The 16162-nt window shown below is 34.6% G+C and overlaps 1 protein-coding gene across 2 annotated transcripts in view; it reads left to right on the plus strand.

The window, feature by feature from the left end:
- Window positions 1–16162, plus strand: part of FAM135A (family with sequence similarity 135 member A) — a 100510-nt gene that overhangs the window by 33392 nt on the left and 50956 nt on the right. The window contains exons 5-10 of one of the 2 annotated variants that reach the window (XM_040983607.1): window positions 1025–1164; window positions 1271–1341; window positions 4190–4363; window positions 9254–9380; window positions 9843–9996; window positions 12924–12998. In XM_040983607.1, coding sequence (XP_040839541.1) covers window positions 1025–1164; window positions 1271–1341; window positions 4190–4363; window positions 9254–9380; window positions 9843–9996; window positions 12924–12998 — 741 coding nt within the window. The remainder of the gene's footprint in view (window positions 1–1024; window positions 1165–1270; window positions 1342–4189; window positions 4364–9253; window positions 9381–9842; window positions 9997–12923; window positions 12999–16162) is intronic. The other variant, XM_040983608.1, reaches the window with a different exon arrangement.

Here is a 16162-nt window from a genome sequence, read left to right on the forward strand (position 1 = left end):
GGCTATTGCGGTCACTTGGGGAGTGAATCATAGGATGGAAAATCTTCCTCTCTATCTTTCCTCCTCTCTATATATCTGACTGTGTAATAAAAATAACTAAATCTTTTTAAAAAATAAGATGAAGAATATATATGGTCTTTCACAAGACTGTCATCACTTCAAGATATCAACAGTGTCAGGGATTTGCTGTCTAATCTCACTTCCTACTGTTTGATTGTGAACTTCAGAGTTCCCATTTGCCCCTCACAGTTAATAATTTCTTAGAACAACTTAGACTCAAAGTACTGTATTTATTACAGTTTCATTTTTGCAAAAGGATAAAAATCGGCCCTGGGAGGGTCCTACATGTGAACTGCTGTTTTCTCTCCATGGAGTCAGGATGCATTTTCCCTCACATGTTGAACATTGATATGTGACAGTATGTAGGATATTGCCAACCAGGGGCACTCATACTACAATATCCAGATATTCCACTATGGAGGCCTGATTAATTGAATTATCACCACAAGGCTCAACCTCCAATACTCCTTTCTGAATGTTCTTACTGGTAGAGCCAGGCCATATTTTGAGTCATCTCCTTAGCATAAGTTATCTAGGATGTCCACCATAAATCAGCTCATTAGTTTAAACTACCAGAGTTCAGTAAGTATTTAGAGGCTGCATCTCAAAATAGGAAAAAATTGCTAGCCAGTTTCTTTATTCCAGGGGTTGATGGCTTGGTTCCTAGCAACCAAGAGAAGCACCAGCCAGATTCTTTACTGCTTAGCTGTGGAAACTGGGACATACAGATCAACTATTCATTCTAAAATGTCCACTTATTTACCTTGCAAATTAACATAAGTCATAAAACAATTTTAGAATTATTATAATGCTTTTAAATTTTGTTTTTTTACCATGGAATTAGTAAACTTTCAGAAGTGTTCTTATGCTATATAATATACTTAAAGTATTTTAAAGCATTAATTTACATATGACATTATATTTTGTATTTTACTTACTAATTATATATCTTACTCTTTTTTAGGTATAACTTTAGCTTTTCCAGCTTCAGTTCATGACTCTCTGATTTGTAGTAAAACATTTCAAATTCTGTACAAAAATGAAGAGGTTGTTTTAAATGATGTTATGATCTTCAAAGTTAAAATGCTATTGGATGAAAGAAAGGTAAATACTCCTTAAATATATTTAGATCAGTGTTTTTTGATGAAGCATCAAGGCATATTGCTAATATTTTATAAATATTCAAAAGTATCCCATAATTTCTCTTTAGATTGAAGAAACTCTTGAGGAAATGAATTTTCTATTATCCCTAGATCTACACTTCACAGATGGAGATTATTCGTAAGTAGACCAATCATAGCAAAAACTCACTAGGCACTCAGAACTATTATTTACTACAATATTTATCAGTTACAGTGGCTTTTTGCTATAACAGGTTTTGTTATATTTGTTATAACAATTGTTGTTAGACTGCCTGTTTTCTTCTTAGAATCCAGTCTACTACTGCTTTAACTGCTTCTGTTTCCTAGGAGAATCTTGACATACCCATATTGGTTGTTCGAGCTCTAGTTATATAAGGCAGAGGTTGAAAAAACAGGTTCCTAGACTCCAGAAATGTCTCCATTGAAATTGTACCACAACCAAATGGACATAAATATTCTGAGAGTTATCAAGACTGTTGAGGTTTTTGTTTGTTCATTTGTTTAAGACTCATTTATTTGGAAGGCAGAATTACAGAGAGAGGCATCTTCCATTCATTGGATAACTCCCTAAATGGCTGCAGTGACCAGGGCAGGGTCAGGCTGAAGCCAAGAGTCAGGAGCTTCTCCTGAGCCTTCTCATGAATGTAGGGGCCCAAGCTTTCCGAGACTCTTTAGCAGGGAGCTGAGACATGAACAGGTGACTACATGGAATGCTAGCACTTCAGGCAGTGGCTTAACATTATCACAATGCTAGATCCAAGATTTTAACTCTTATGCTTAGCAGTAAACATTCATTGAATTTTACAGGCATTGAAACATTTTAAGGACTGGTTATATACTGAACTTAAACACACGGCTAGACATGCGTTACTTAATGTTAGAAGCAGTGTTGTGCTTATATTCATTTCACGCAAGAATCAGATCTACTTGTCAATTTTACTTTTGTAATCTTTCTCATTCCCTTTCCTATTTCAACTAAAGTCTGGAAGTACTTCTTGAAGATTGTATATAAATCCAGACTGCAGGCAGGACTAAGTAGTCATTAATAGAGGTCTCTAGTAGGTTCCTGGAATTTTTTTTAATAATTTTTTTATTGGAAAGTCAGATATACAGAAACGAGAAGAGACAGAGAGAAAGATCTTCCATCTGATGATTCACCCCCTAAGTGACTGCAGTGGTTGAAGCTGAGCCAATCTGAAGCCACAGAGCCCAGAGCCTCCTCCAGGTCTCCCACGTGGGTGCAGTGTACCAAGGCTTTAGGCTTTCCCAGGCCACAAGCAGGGAGCTGGATGGGAAGCAAGGCTACTGGGATTAGAACCAGCGCCCATACTGGGATCCCAGCATATGCAAGATGAGGACTTCAGCCACTAAGCCACTTTGCCAGGCACTGTCTTGGAATTTTCAATAAGGATATTTTATCTAGCAGCTGTTACTTCTCTGTTACTTCTTCATCACAAATACAGGAAGGGTTTCTGTTTTAACAAAATCAGAAATCTTTAAATGTGTGAAACTGAAATGTGTAATTATTTGTTACAATGCATGTACAAGCTTTTAAAAATGTATGTGGATATAATTTTCATGATGTTTTATGTTCTTTGTGTGTATAATTCTAATAATGGAGACAGTGTAATAAAATTATTTTTTTACTAACTAAGCAATATCTTAAGTCTACAAAAAGCATGCGAAATTAATTTTAAAAGTTTGTATGATTTAATATATGCTATACCAAAATTTATGATTAATATTCTTTCTTATGTCCCCTGCATATTAATATTTACTTCAACCTAAGATTAATTTCTCAAGTATCAGGTACTAATTTTATGTAAATATTTGGATTTTTAAATTAATTTTATTTATTACTTTATGACACAGTTCTATAGACTCTGGGATTTCTCTTCCCTTTCCCGCAAATATCTGCCCCCCAGCAGACATTGATTTTTCCCTATATCATTTCAGTAGCATATTCTTTCATAAACAGCCGTGAGTCCATCATTCTGCTACTTTAATGTATCCTGACATTGTGGATATGGACAATGGCAAAAAGTCCCAACATTCTATTGTCAAGATATATTTAACAGTTTCATTGGGAGACCATCTGATTTGAAAGTAGAGATGCTCACTGCATTTTATCTTCACATTTGGATATGACAGTCTCTGTTACATAGATACTCTACATCCCCTTAAATCAACAACAGGAACAATAATAGAAAATTAATAACTTAGTGAAGTTAAATAACATGCTGAGTGACCAATATATTGCTGAATAAATGAAAAAGAAAATCAAACATCTTCTTGAAGTAAATACTCTGTAACCTATGAGTCGGTGAGGAAATTAATAAGAAAAAAAACTGTTTTAAATGAATGAAAATAAAAACAAGAACAGCAAAAGCCATGAGACGTAGCAAAAACAGTATTGAAAGGGCTGTTGATCTTATATTTTGTATGAAGGTTGCCTTATATCTGAGAAAACAAATGATATTTGTCCTTTGGGAATTGACTTATTTCACTGAGCATAATAGTCTCTAATTAGGACTATTTGGTTGCAAATGATAGAATTGCATTCTTTTTGAAGACTGAGTAGCATTCCTTGGAGTAAATGTATCGTAGTTTCTTTACTCAGTCCTATTTGAACAGGCATCTGGGTTGTTTCCATGTGTTTGCTATTGTAGATTATGCTCCTGTAAATACAAAATTACAGATCCCCTTCCCAAATGCAGATTTTATTTCCTATGGATACATTCCTGGAAGTAGGATAGCTAGGTCATATGGCAGATCGATTCTCATTTCCCTTAGCACTCTCCATACTGACTTCCATAGTAGTTGTACTAGACTCTGCTTCTATAAACAGTGAATGAAGGCACCTTTCTCACCACAACCACACTGGAAAATTCTGAATTTTTTAAGTAATTGTTTTGATAGTTTAAATTAGAAAATACTAATGTTTTTTAAATATATCATGCTTACCTACAAATATGTTGTTTTTATAGGACAGATGATCTGAATGCCTTGCAACTCATTAGTAGCCGAACACTGAAGCTGCACTTTAGCCTCCACAGAGGCCTTCATCATCACGTTAATGTTATATTTGATTATTTCCACCTTTCTGTGGTATCTGTTACAGTCCACGCATCGTTAGTTGCACTACACCAGCCACTAATAAGGTAAACTTAACCGGCACTTTGGTCATTATTAATGTGATATCTTTTTTTTAAACTTATGTCATAAAATAAGAAAAATCAAGAGTATAGAAACATTAAGCTTAAGAACATTTTTTAAAATAAAATTATGGAGTGTTCTTTATCAATCCAAAATAATTTTATCAAGAAAAAAAGAATGTGATATGGGAATAACCATACAACATTGTTTAATCTACGCCTGCATTTTTATACAGTGATACTCTGTTGCTTACTCACTCTCAGGAAGAATAATTAGTTTTCTCTCTTAGGTTGTCTTTTTTTTTTTTTTAACCTCCCTGATGTTAAATCACACAATATTTTTTTCCTTACCAAGTTATTTACCATTCTTATTCATTTTTTTATCCAAGCCTTTAAAAATGATACCATGTAGTATTCCAGGTTAACAGCATATAGTAGGGGCCCAGCGTTATTGCGTAGCAGTTAAAGTCCTCGTCTTGATCCTTGACCATACCGGGATCACATATGGGTGCCAGTTCTAATCCTGGCAGCTCCACTTCCCATCCAGCTCCCTGCTTGTGGCCTGGGAAAGCAGTGGAGGATGGCCCAAAGCTTTGGGACCCTGTACCCATGTGGAAGACCTGGAAGAGGCTCCTGGCTTTGGATCAGCACAACTCTAGCTGTTGTGGCCACTTGTGGCGTGAATTATCAGACGGAAGATTTTCCTCTCTGTCCTCTTCTCTGTACATCTGCCTTTCCAATAAAAATAAATAAAAATAAATGCCCATATGGGATCTTGGGCGTGCAAGGCGAGGACCTTAACCACTGCGCCACCGCGCCGGGCCCAATAAATAAATTTTTAAAAAGCATAAAGTATTTTGAATTATAGAAAAGCTTTGAGATAATTTTTTTTTTCTGTCCACCTCCATGCAGAGGTAGACGACTTTTTATTGAGGCAATTCAAATTCTTCAATTCTTACAGTGAAACATCATCCTTCTTGTATGTGTGGTAGATTGACACTTATAAGTGGTGTTTTACACACGTGAGAACCATGGAGGGGACAAAGCCAGCAGGGGGAATGTTGGGGGGTGCTCCCTTGCTGGACAGCCACTTCCACTGGAGAGCATCTGTTGGGATGGGGGCAGACCAGACCAGGCAGGGCTACAACACCTGTGGGCCTCATGTGAGCTAAATCAGCAAAAAACCAGGTTGGGCTGACTGTTCTAACTGGTGTGAGCAAAAATTAGAATGGGTGAACGTTGGTTGTGCTTTGCTGCACCATCTGCTGGCAGAGGTTGGCCTTGGGGTCTAATTCTATCAAGTTAAACTCCAGAACCACTTGGAGAGTGCATAATCCGGGAGTGGGAGTGGCCTAGTAGGGAGATAGTGGGCACCTCCCTCCTTGATTCCACTCCCACGGGAGGGCATAAAAACCAAGACAGGGGCAGGGGTGGCTAGACAGAAAGGCACCTGCCAGCACATGTGTGTGGGCTGGATAGTAGGTTGGTTGGGTTGAACTAGGCTTCGATGCCTGTTAACATGTTTAAGAGCTAAAGGGGATGTGGGATAGACTCAACAAGTCTGCAGTACATACTGGCAAACACAAGAACCAAGGTAAGGGGTAAAGGGTTATGGGAAGTCGCCCCAACTAGGCTGCAGCTCCCACTTGTTTGTGTGAGGGCCAAGTATGCAGTGGGCAGGATCGGGCTGGACTCAACACCCATTGGTTTGCGTGGAAAACAGATCTGGAAACAGAACTGACCCAGCAGTTGCAACCACCAGCATGTGCATAAGCTGATTGGGGCAGCGGATGGTGCCAGACCCTGTACTGGCAAACACACACAAGAATCAGGTCTGGAATCACCTCAGATGAAGTTTGTTTGGAGATCCCTCCAACTGAACTGCTGATCTCAGAACCCCAACCATGAAGAGACTGTCAGCCAGTGGATTCTGAATAGATTTCAAGATTTCATCCTGTTTGGAATGGCGAGATTGGCAGCAATTCAGAACTGTTGAACTATCAAAACTCCTTGAGCAGGACCCTCGGTGCACACCCCACATCAGGGACCTGGGATGAGTGGGAGGTTGAGTGGGGCTTCTCCCTTTGTTTCTCCCCTTACCCCACATATAAGGGGAAAAATGTTATTAGTGTGGAAACAATGGTCTTAGCCACTTTCTTGTAGCCCTTGACCCTTTGTGCCCTAATCAACTATGTAAGCTTATATTAAAAAAGTGGTGTTTTATTTGAAAACATCCTAAGTTTTAAATTTTATTTCTGAAATGTCAATTTTATAACTTTATATACTAATCTGATTTTCACAACTAATAATTAGGATTGATGCTTAAGGGAAGTGATGATAAACTTGTTTTTATGAAAGCTGTATCAGTTATCTCAAAATTTACAGAAACCCAGCATAATTATGTCCATCACAAGTAATTAATTCCTTCAGTTTTTCACATTGTCTTAAAAACGGAGAACCCTTTCTATTGTGTCACTCCTCAATCTCTTACATATAGTTTATTTACCTGATTCACTGAGGGCAAAATCACAGGAAAAATATTTCTCCTGATGACTTGCTTTACATTCCTTATTGTACAGTGGAATCTCTGTTATTTTGCCATCTTTACATTACTACAACTTTTGTAAATGTGAAAGAATATTCTTTACTACATGTAATTTTATAGCAAACCTTTGCTAAAAAATTTTGGAAGTTCTGGAATAGGTCAGCATGTTATACAGATTTAACTGAATGAAGCTAGTTTGACAAGCAAATGGGTTGTTTTGGAATATAGTTTTCAAATAAACAGTTTACAGTTTTATTTGGCTTATATGTTAGGTTTAAAGTAGCTAAAAGTTTATTTCTTTTTAAAACATGTTACTATAGTTTTCTGAATCTCTTTGTAGTTTCAATAAGAATTCCCAACTGAACAATTTGCTTTACATCATTGCTTTGAAAAGCTTACCAAGACTGTATTTATGAAAACTAGCCTAGTTTTTTTGTCTATGGCCATACCAACCTGAACGCACCCGATCTCATCTGAAAACTAGGCTAGTTTTTCTACTGAAGAATGTACAAACAATTCATAGAGGTTATTATAAGTTATTAATGTTGCATTTTAAGGCCCTGTTTAAATAATGGTATTCACATCGCTAATGCTAGTCAGTTAAATGTCTGCTTCCTCTTGTAATGCAGCAGTTTTTGCCACAGGCTAATAGGAGAAAGGGGCAACTCATCTCCTAGACACCAGTTACTGGAAGAAGACATTTTTGGCTCAGAATCAGAAGCCAAGAGGATTAACTGTTGGCTCTGGTTAGTGACCGAAAAGGAAGCTGGGTGCCTGCCACAGCTGAGGTTGCTGTTCTTTACCTGCCATGGGCCTTTATAATTCCCTCTTTTGCTGCTAGAACTTTGTCCTGAAAGAACCAGCATCTTTCCCGGACTTTCTTTGTCCATAAATGGGAAGTTGGAAAAGGGGAGCAAGGAAAGCGTAAGGGAAAGCTGCTTGCTGGTGGCGTGCTGATGAAGGGGTCACGTCTAAGGGTAACATTCCTATGTGCTCTTCAGCAAGTTTTCCTGACGTTTGATTATAATGGATTTTTATCCTCTGAATACATTGACAAAATTTTAATTTATAACATTATCTTTTAAATGTCAGCTTTATTTAAAGAAATTTAATTTAAAGTAACCCAACCATGGAGATTACATCAATTCTTTCAAATAGATTGGTTTCATATTTCTTCTTCAGCCTATATTTTATATGACCCATGTCTTATTATATTTTTTTTCCAAGTCTAGCTTTTATTGGCTCAATTTTGAGAAAAAACACCATAGCAAATGGAATTTACCATTGACTTGCAACTCCTTTTGCTGGGGTATAGATACTTTATTTTTGCATAGCAAATTAATTTGCATAGGCTGCTTTCTGCTTATGGCAACATTGATTTACTTTCCTGTCATTTCCCTACTGCCAAACCATCCAAGTTCTTCATCCTTCTTAGTTATAATTTTGTATGACTTAAATATTCAAAAGCAAAGAAACTATTACTTTGTGGAATATATTGAATATTAAGGGCATTGTTAGTGCTAACAAGTCGTTTGTGTAATGTGTGATTGAAAGGGTGTCTTATTTAAAGCATTTTGGATTTTTAAATTTAATTTTTTAAAGACTTAGTTTTATTTGAGAACCAGATTTACAGAGAGAGAGAGATCTTCTGCTGGTTCACTCCCAAAATAGTCACAACAGCCAGAGCAGGGCCTGTTTGAAACTGCAAGCTAACAGCTTCTTCTGGGTCTCTCGTGTGGGTGCATGTGAGCCACGCTGCTCTACTTTCCCAGGCAGGGAGTTGGGTTGAAATTGGAGTAGACAGGACTTGAACCAGCACCCATCTGGGATACTTGTGCTGCAGGTTGAGGATTTGCTTGCAAAGCTACTGCGCAGGCCCCGTCTGGAAGAATTTTGAAAATTGTTTTGATAAAGCTAATAGCATTTTAGTGAAGACAATTAAGGTGAAGAAAATCTTATTTTTGAGAGTCATCGGATTTAATAATTTTTCTAAATTTAAATGAGATATTTTATTTTAAACTTTCATAATTTTGACAGATTTTTAAATTAAAGTTAGATTCTTATTTGTTATTTAGCTACTCTGGATCCCATTTTGTTTTGGCTTTAGAGTTCTTTGAGGCTTTCAGGAGCCCAGTCATTCATAATTAATAGCAGAATTATAGCTGTGCATTCGTAAAAAATACTAATTAGATAGATTTTTTTGTAATTATTCAGATTACTAAAGGAAAAAGACTTCTTGTGTCTTTATAACCTTGCAAAACCTTGCTTTTCTGTTCCTTTTATAAATGTTTTACTTCTTTTTAGTTAGACTGTTAACAACAATAATAACATAGTACTTTTTGTTTTTCCAGCTTTCCTCGTCCTGTGAAGACTACTTGGCTAAACAGAAATGCACCAGCACAAAACAAAGATTCTGTGATTCCTACTCTTGAAAGTGTAGTCTTTGGCATTAACTACACAAAACAGTTATCATCTGATGTAAGAGCTGAATATGTTTATAAGTTACTTTTCTTTCTTATTTAAGTGAAATATAATTATTTTGTCTGTGAATGTCATATTTTCTGCATTACTCAGTTTCATCAACTTACAGATTAATTATGTATGATTTTTACAAATTGATGGATCCAAGTGAATATTATGAAAACTAACCTGAAACATCACAATCTTACATTCAGTATGCAGAGGTCTTTGGCAGCTGATTGCTTTTATTAATGTGTACTATTATCTCTTGCTAGAAGAAAAATCATAATTTAGTCTGCTTGTTAATGAAAAAATTAACTGAAATTACTTAGTTACATTTTATGTACTTAAATTGTATGAACAGTTCTTAAAATATTACTGAAATTGGCAGATGCTCTGGCATTATTCTTCAAAGTTTCAAATGTGATATTTTTAAACTTTTAGTTGCTAACACTCTGCATTCTAAACCTGTTACTTTAGGGTTGCAGCTTCATCGTTGCAGACTCCTTCCTGCATCATGCCTATCGTTTTCATTACACACTTTGTGCCACTTTACTGCTGGCCTTCAAGGGATTGCACAGCTACTTCATTACGGTAACAGAAGAGATTCCCTCTTGTCAGAAACTAGAACTGGGTATGTTAAAAGTAGCAAGACCTATCCTACACTTGAAGTCATTCCCTCCATTCTTATATTGCTAATATTAACTTTGCCATAGTTCTTTCTATACTAAAACTATAATGCTCACATACTTCACTTTTGCTTCTCTGTATCTTCTTTTTCAACCTTTAGTAAATACTTTATCCGGTTTTTAAAAATATTTATTAAACTGGGAGATAACTTCTTGGTGCTGTTTGTAATGACTCATCTGATAATTTTTTTTAAAGATTTATTTTTATTTGTTTTTTATTGGAAAGGCGGATATACAGAGAGGAGAGACAGAGAGGAAGATCTTCCGTCCGATGATTCACTCTCCAAGTGAGCGCAACGGGCCGATGCTATGCCGGTCCGAAGCCAGGAGCCTCTTCCGGGTCTCCCACGCAGGTGCAGGGTCCCAAAGCCTTGGGCCTGTCCTCGACTGCTTTCCCAGGCCACAGGCAGGGAGCTGGAAGGGAAGCGGGGCTGCTGGGATAGAACCGGTGCCCATATGGGATCCCGGGCATGCAAGGCGAGGACCTTAACCACTTGCGCCACCACGCTGGGCCCTTCTGATAATTTTTTTAAAGAGAACATGTTCATATGCTACTCCTTGAAATTGAATCATGAAGCATACTAGAAAGCAAACAAAATTGTGTACAGAATGATAGGAAGGTAGCAGTCTACACAGCTATTTAGATACATATATATGTATGTAAGTATATACATATATACACATATACATATACACACATGCGCATATACATATATACATATATACACATATATACACATATACATATATACACGTGCATATATACACATATATACATAGATACACACATATATATACATGTATACACACATATATATACACACACACACACACAAACATATATATATATATATACTTGGGCCATTTTTATACACACTTCATTTTTATTTATTTCAGGTCTCATATCGCCCTAAAGGATCGTAGCATAACTCAATCTTTTTATGATTTTGAAGAGTTAAGTCATTTAGATATAAATCAAGCTTTAGTTTCAGTTCACAGGTAGGATCTGCATATATGTTGCAGATACAAAAATCACATTTCCGTTTGTAAACCACTTATAATTTGAAAAATACTTTTATATGTATATGATTTCATGTAGGATAAATTATTAGGATTGACAATACATATTCAGACTTTTCTGTCAGTTTTATAAACTTTTACTTTTATACATCAACTTTTATGATCTCTTTAGGATACATTGGTTATATCTTATATTTGAGTAGATCAGAAATCTCTTCATGTTTTGTTTAGCCCAGTCATTTTTGTTTATTTCTTTGTTCCTTAAGGGTCTATCTTTTAATGATGCTTCTTGAACTTTCTAAAATAATCAGTTAGTGAAAATGGTTCTAGGATTTGAGATCAACTAGGCAGTTTATAATTTTTTTTAAATTATCAAGGAGTTTCCTTGTTTTAACCTCTTTCCCTTCAGCCTAAAAAATGCTGGATTCTGTGTTCTGTGCCATGATTAGATTAATTATCTAGTTTTTTTATTGAAATAGATTAAAGGTTCATCTTTTCAAAGGCAAGATTTCAAATAACTTATTGATAGCACATCATTTCCAGTTTATTCATCTAACTATCATGGTAATTCATATAATAATAAAATTAAATTAATAAAATTTTGAATTTTCTTTCAGTTACAGCTTGATTTTATGGTGTATGTATTAGATGGTGCTTGTGGATCTACAAAAATTAGATAAGAGTTCAGGTATTTAATTTCAAGAGTCAGTTGCCAAATGATTTTGAACTTTATTCCAAATCACTCAAAGTATTTGATCAGAAAATAGAATTGTAAAGAAAAAAAAACCCCTCAAACTCTAGTTTTAAATAAGTTAGAGATTTGTTGGATGAATAAATAGCACAATAGGGCTATTGTTATTACTTGGGCAAGTACAGCCATCAACACATAGCTTATACAGCTTCTGAGAGATTTTTAAAAGCATTACTCATATTTATTACTTGGTCAGTTTGTGTGTTGTTAGACTTTTCTTTACCACTCTGTCTTCCTCTCTGCTTCCTGTGAACTTCATTCCTTACCGCATCCTCTAGGAGAATAGAAAGGCTAATAATAATTCACAATAAAAGCATTTATTGCCTATTGTGAACTATCTACATGGTTTATTTTTAATCCCAGCAAAATAAAATGTGAACACTAATATGCTTTTATAATATACTTTTTATAATATACTTTTCAGAAATAAATAATAATTTGCTTATATGTTTAAGTAAACACTTCTATATCCAGCAGTTTTTGCAAATAGAAATAAAATTGTTGTGGGTTAAATAATTTATTATTTTTCCTTCTATTGTTTAACACGTTTTCCTGGGTTTTTTAAGAAAGTATATTTTTAAAATTCTTAAATTGCACCATGCTTAGGAAATTTCATCTTTGTTTTCTCTTTTAAAATAACACTTTAAATTGCCTTCTGTTTTTTGGCTTTTTCCTTATCCTAGATAAATGATGTACATTTGTGATGACATACAATTAAGTATTGGTTAAATGTAAGGAACTTGCATAAAATGAGAATTAGGTGCTTTGGAATCTAGATTTTTGGCAAGTCAGGTAACCTATCTGAGCTACTTGGTAAAGCAAGGAGTTGTCCTAGATATCTCGTGTTCCCTGCCAGTGCTAAAATTGTAAGAAATTCAAGCATAAAATATTAAAGGATGAAAATATCAAATAGCGCATTCATTTAAATAGAAAAATAAGTAATACAACCTTGAATGTACATCATTTGCAATTCTGATAAGCTAATTAACACTGCACTCTCAAGTCAATACTAAGTCTATTATTAACAGGTTGGGGAAATCTAGTAAATTTTGTTATAAAACAAGTATGGTAACTAGAGCTGTGTGCAATCCTTATAACTAGCCAAGGCCAACATGCAGGTCCTATATGAACGCCTTCTCAGAAGAAAACAGCGAGCCCAGAAAGACACCTGTGTCGGTACGTTTGCAATTAGGTTAAGTAAATAATCCCTTTTAATTAGTTTGATACTTTTCTTTAAATTAGTGTCAAGTTTCATCTATCTCTCTGTATATGTAGATAACAGTGTGTTCCTTCCACTTCTATTTATGAATTTACCCCAGACTCAGTTGGGTTTGTAAATGAGTACAAATTAACTAATTAATTTGTAATATTAAAGTTTTCATTTAAAACTGTAAATAATAAGTGCAAAATCATATTTACTGCCAGAATCTCTTAGTTCAATTGTATTGCCTAAAATTTGCTGGAAGTAATTTCATCTATAGCTACATCTAATAATAATGAAATGTGATTAAAGAAGCAAAGCTAGTTTTAAGCTTTTCAGAAATAAATAATAATTTGGCTTATATGTTTTAGTTAATATATGGTGATGTTTGAATTATTCTAAGTAAAAACAAAACAAAACAAAAAGGAAACAAAAGCTGGCTCATGCCTATCCAGATGCTTTGACTGTATTAAAGGAAATATTCTTGTTAATTTATATATACTTTAGGTTTAAATAGCAGTAGTGTGTGATTTGTTTTTCTGTACGAATATTGAAAGCTTTTGTTTTGTGTTTAATAGGCTTTCAGAATTACATTTTAAAATGATGAGCACTGTAGAAAATGGAAAAATGAAAAAGAATCACAAAATACATCTGTTTTCAGAAATAGAAACACAAGCAAAATCAGTAATTTCTCAGATGAAAATCAATTCAAAACTATTTATATTATTTTTCACTAAAGCTATTAACAGAAACTAATTTTTAGGATGGAAAAAATTTTTAAGATTGAAGTATATAATTTTGTATTCTCATAAAATTATAGAATTCACATTATAAAATATGGTGGCCTTTTATAACATGTCTTTTAGTGATTAAACATATTCTTAAACTATTATCCTCCCTTTGAATTTGTGGATGTGGGAGTATCCTAAATAGTTTAACAGAATGCTACTTAATATTGTAAGATCTAAGTAAAGCGAGCAGCAGATTTTGGTTGGGAACTAAAGGACTTTACTGAAAAAAAATAATAAACATATTTGAAAGAGCACTTATGGAGATAGTTTATCTTTAGACATAACATTGCATCGTCTGAGCTGTATTATAACACCTGTTGAATGAGTGGATAGATGAATTGTTAATCATAGAAATAGTATTTTAGTATATTAAGAAATATATACAAACATGCTTTTATAGTATTGTCCATAGTAGCAAAACACTAAACAGGAAAAATTCCCATTGTTAGGGTAAGCATAGGAACATACCTGATGGTGCACCTGCATCACTCCAAAACTGATTTGGTTTGGGTGCATTTGAAAACTCTGCAAGCATATGTTTTCCGTTGTAACCTTGGATCAGCAGGAGGAGCCAGCCCTCACCCCTGAACCCCAAAAGAAGTAAATAGGATACTGATCCCCTTTACGCATTCCTGTAAAACTAGATTTTAAACTTGGTTAAAATTCCTGAGCGGTCTTGAAATCATTCCAAATCTAAGGTTCAGAAAACAAGTTTGGCTTTTAAACATTCTTTAGGACACAGTTTGCAAAATAACACTGGGAATGTGCAAGTTTACCACTTTATATTGGAAAAATACATCGAAACTATAAGTTTATTTTTTATTGTTTACAATTGAGAAGTAGGATATGTGAAGCTAACTTTAGTGCTTTATATTTTTTCTGGCATACAAAAGATCATGAATAATGTGAAAATAAAGATTGACATGGAAGCTGGGATTTTAATTAAAGCTCAAATGCTGATTTTTTACAGTTTGGGAGAAGCTGTTATTACAAATCACTCTTTATCAGACATTGGGATGATTTGTGAAGTCCATGAGATACTTTACTAAACTTTTGCAATTCTTTTATGGTAACTCAGTTTAGGTTTAATTAAAATCAAGTTTATCTAAAGATATTTCAGGTCTTTTTTTTAAGACTTATTTTATTTTTATTGAAAAGGCAGATATACAGAGAGAAGGAGAGACAGACAGGAAGATCTTCCATCCGATGGTTCACTCCCCAAGTGACTGCAGCGGCTGGAGCTGAACCAATCCAGAGCCAGGAGCCAGGAGCTTCTTTTGGGTCTCCCACGTAGGTGCAGGGTCCCAAGGCTTTGGGCCCTCTTCAACTGCTTTCCCGGGCCACAGGCAGAGAGTTGGATGGGAAGTGGAGCTGCCGGGATTACGACCGGCGCCCATATGGGACCCGGATGCGTTCAAGGCTAGGACTTTAGCCACTACGCTATCACACTGGGCCTGATACTTCAGGTGTTAATGTGAATCTTTGCCTGCAAAAATAATGAATTTTTATATTTGGTTTCTGTATTCCACTGACAATATGTAGGCAAAAAAGTTTATGGAAAATAGAAATGGCAGGTTTATTTGGTGCAGAAAGAAAAATTAAGTCCATGCATACTGTTTTTCATCATGTGTATTTCATGCAATTTTATATGTCCCTCTTAAGTATGAATTTCAAAAATTTTCTGCACTAAAACAATGTTAATTCAAGTTTTCCGTGAATCTTTTGAAATATAATCACATTATTGTGTATTTTTAATTACATAACTGTAGTCCTTTATTGATTATCATGTCATTCATTAAATAAACCAGGATTATTGGGCAAATAGTTGGCCTAAATTTAATAATCTTATTCAAAACCTAAGTTTATTCAATGAAGTTAATAGCTAACTTTTTATTGAAAAACATTTTGTCTTTCAATTTTATTAAATAGCCCACACTTTAGATATCTTTTAAATATTTTGAATAAAAAATGAAATTCCCTGGAACCATTTAAGAATAACTTTTGTAAAAATAGAGGCATGCAAACATAAAGCAAAACTTTAGTAGAAATTACAAAATGTAAAGTACAGTAAAATATAATATGTGTTTTGTTTTTTTCTGTGACACATTTGTGTAATTTATTTTTCATATATAATCAGTATATTATTGACAGTGTTGGCTTCTTGTGAAAATGAAATAGTATTTATGGTAAGCACCACTTAGAAGTTAACTATCCCATTATCTGCATAAATCTTGTGTCTATGAAAATATTTTGAAATTTAATACACTGAATGGTTATCCAGATAGTTCTCAGTATCCTGGGTTTTTTAAATGAAATTTAATTCACTAACATAATTTCAAAAGATAATT

Source organism: Ochotona curzoniae, unplaced genomic scaffold, assembly GCF_017591425.1.
Source record: "Ochotona curzoniae isolate NIBS_2020 unplaced genomic scaffold, NIBS_Ocur_1.0 contig_3819, whole genome shotgun sequence".
Lineage (NCBI taxonomy): Eukaryota > Metazoa > Chordata > Mammalia > Lagomorpha > Ochotonidae > Ochotona > Ochotona curzoniae.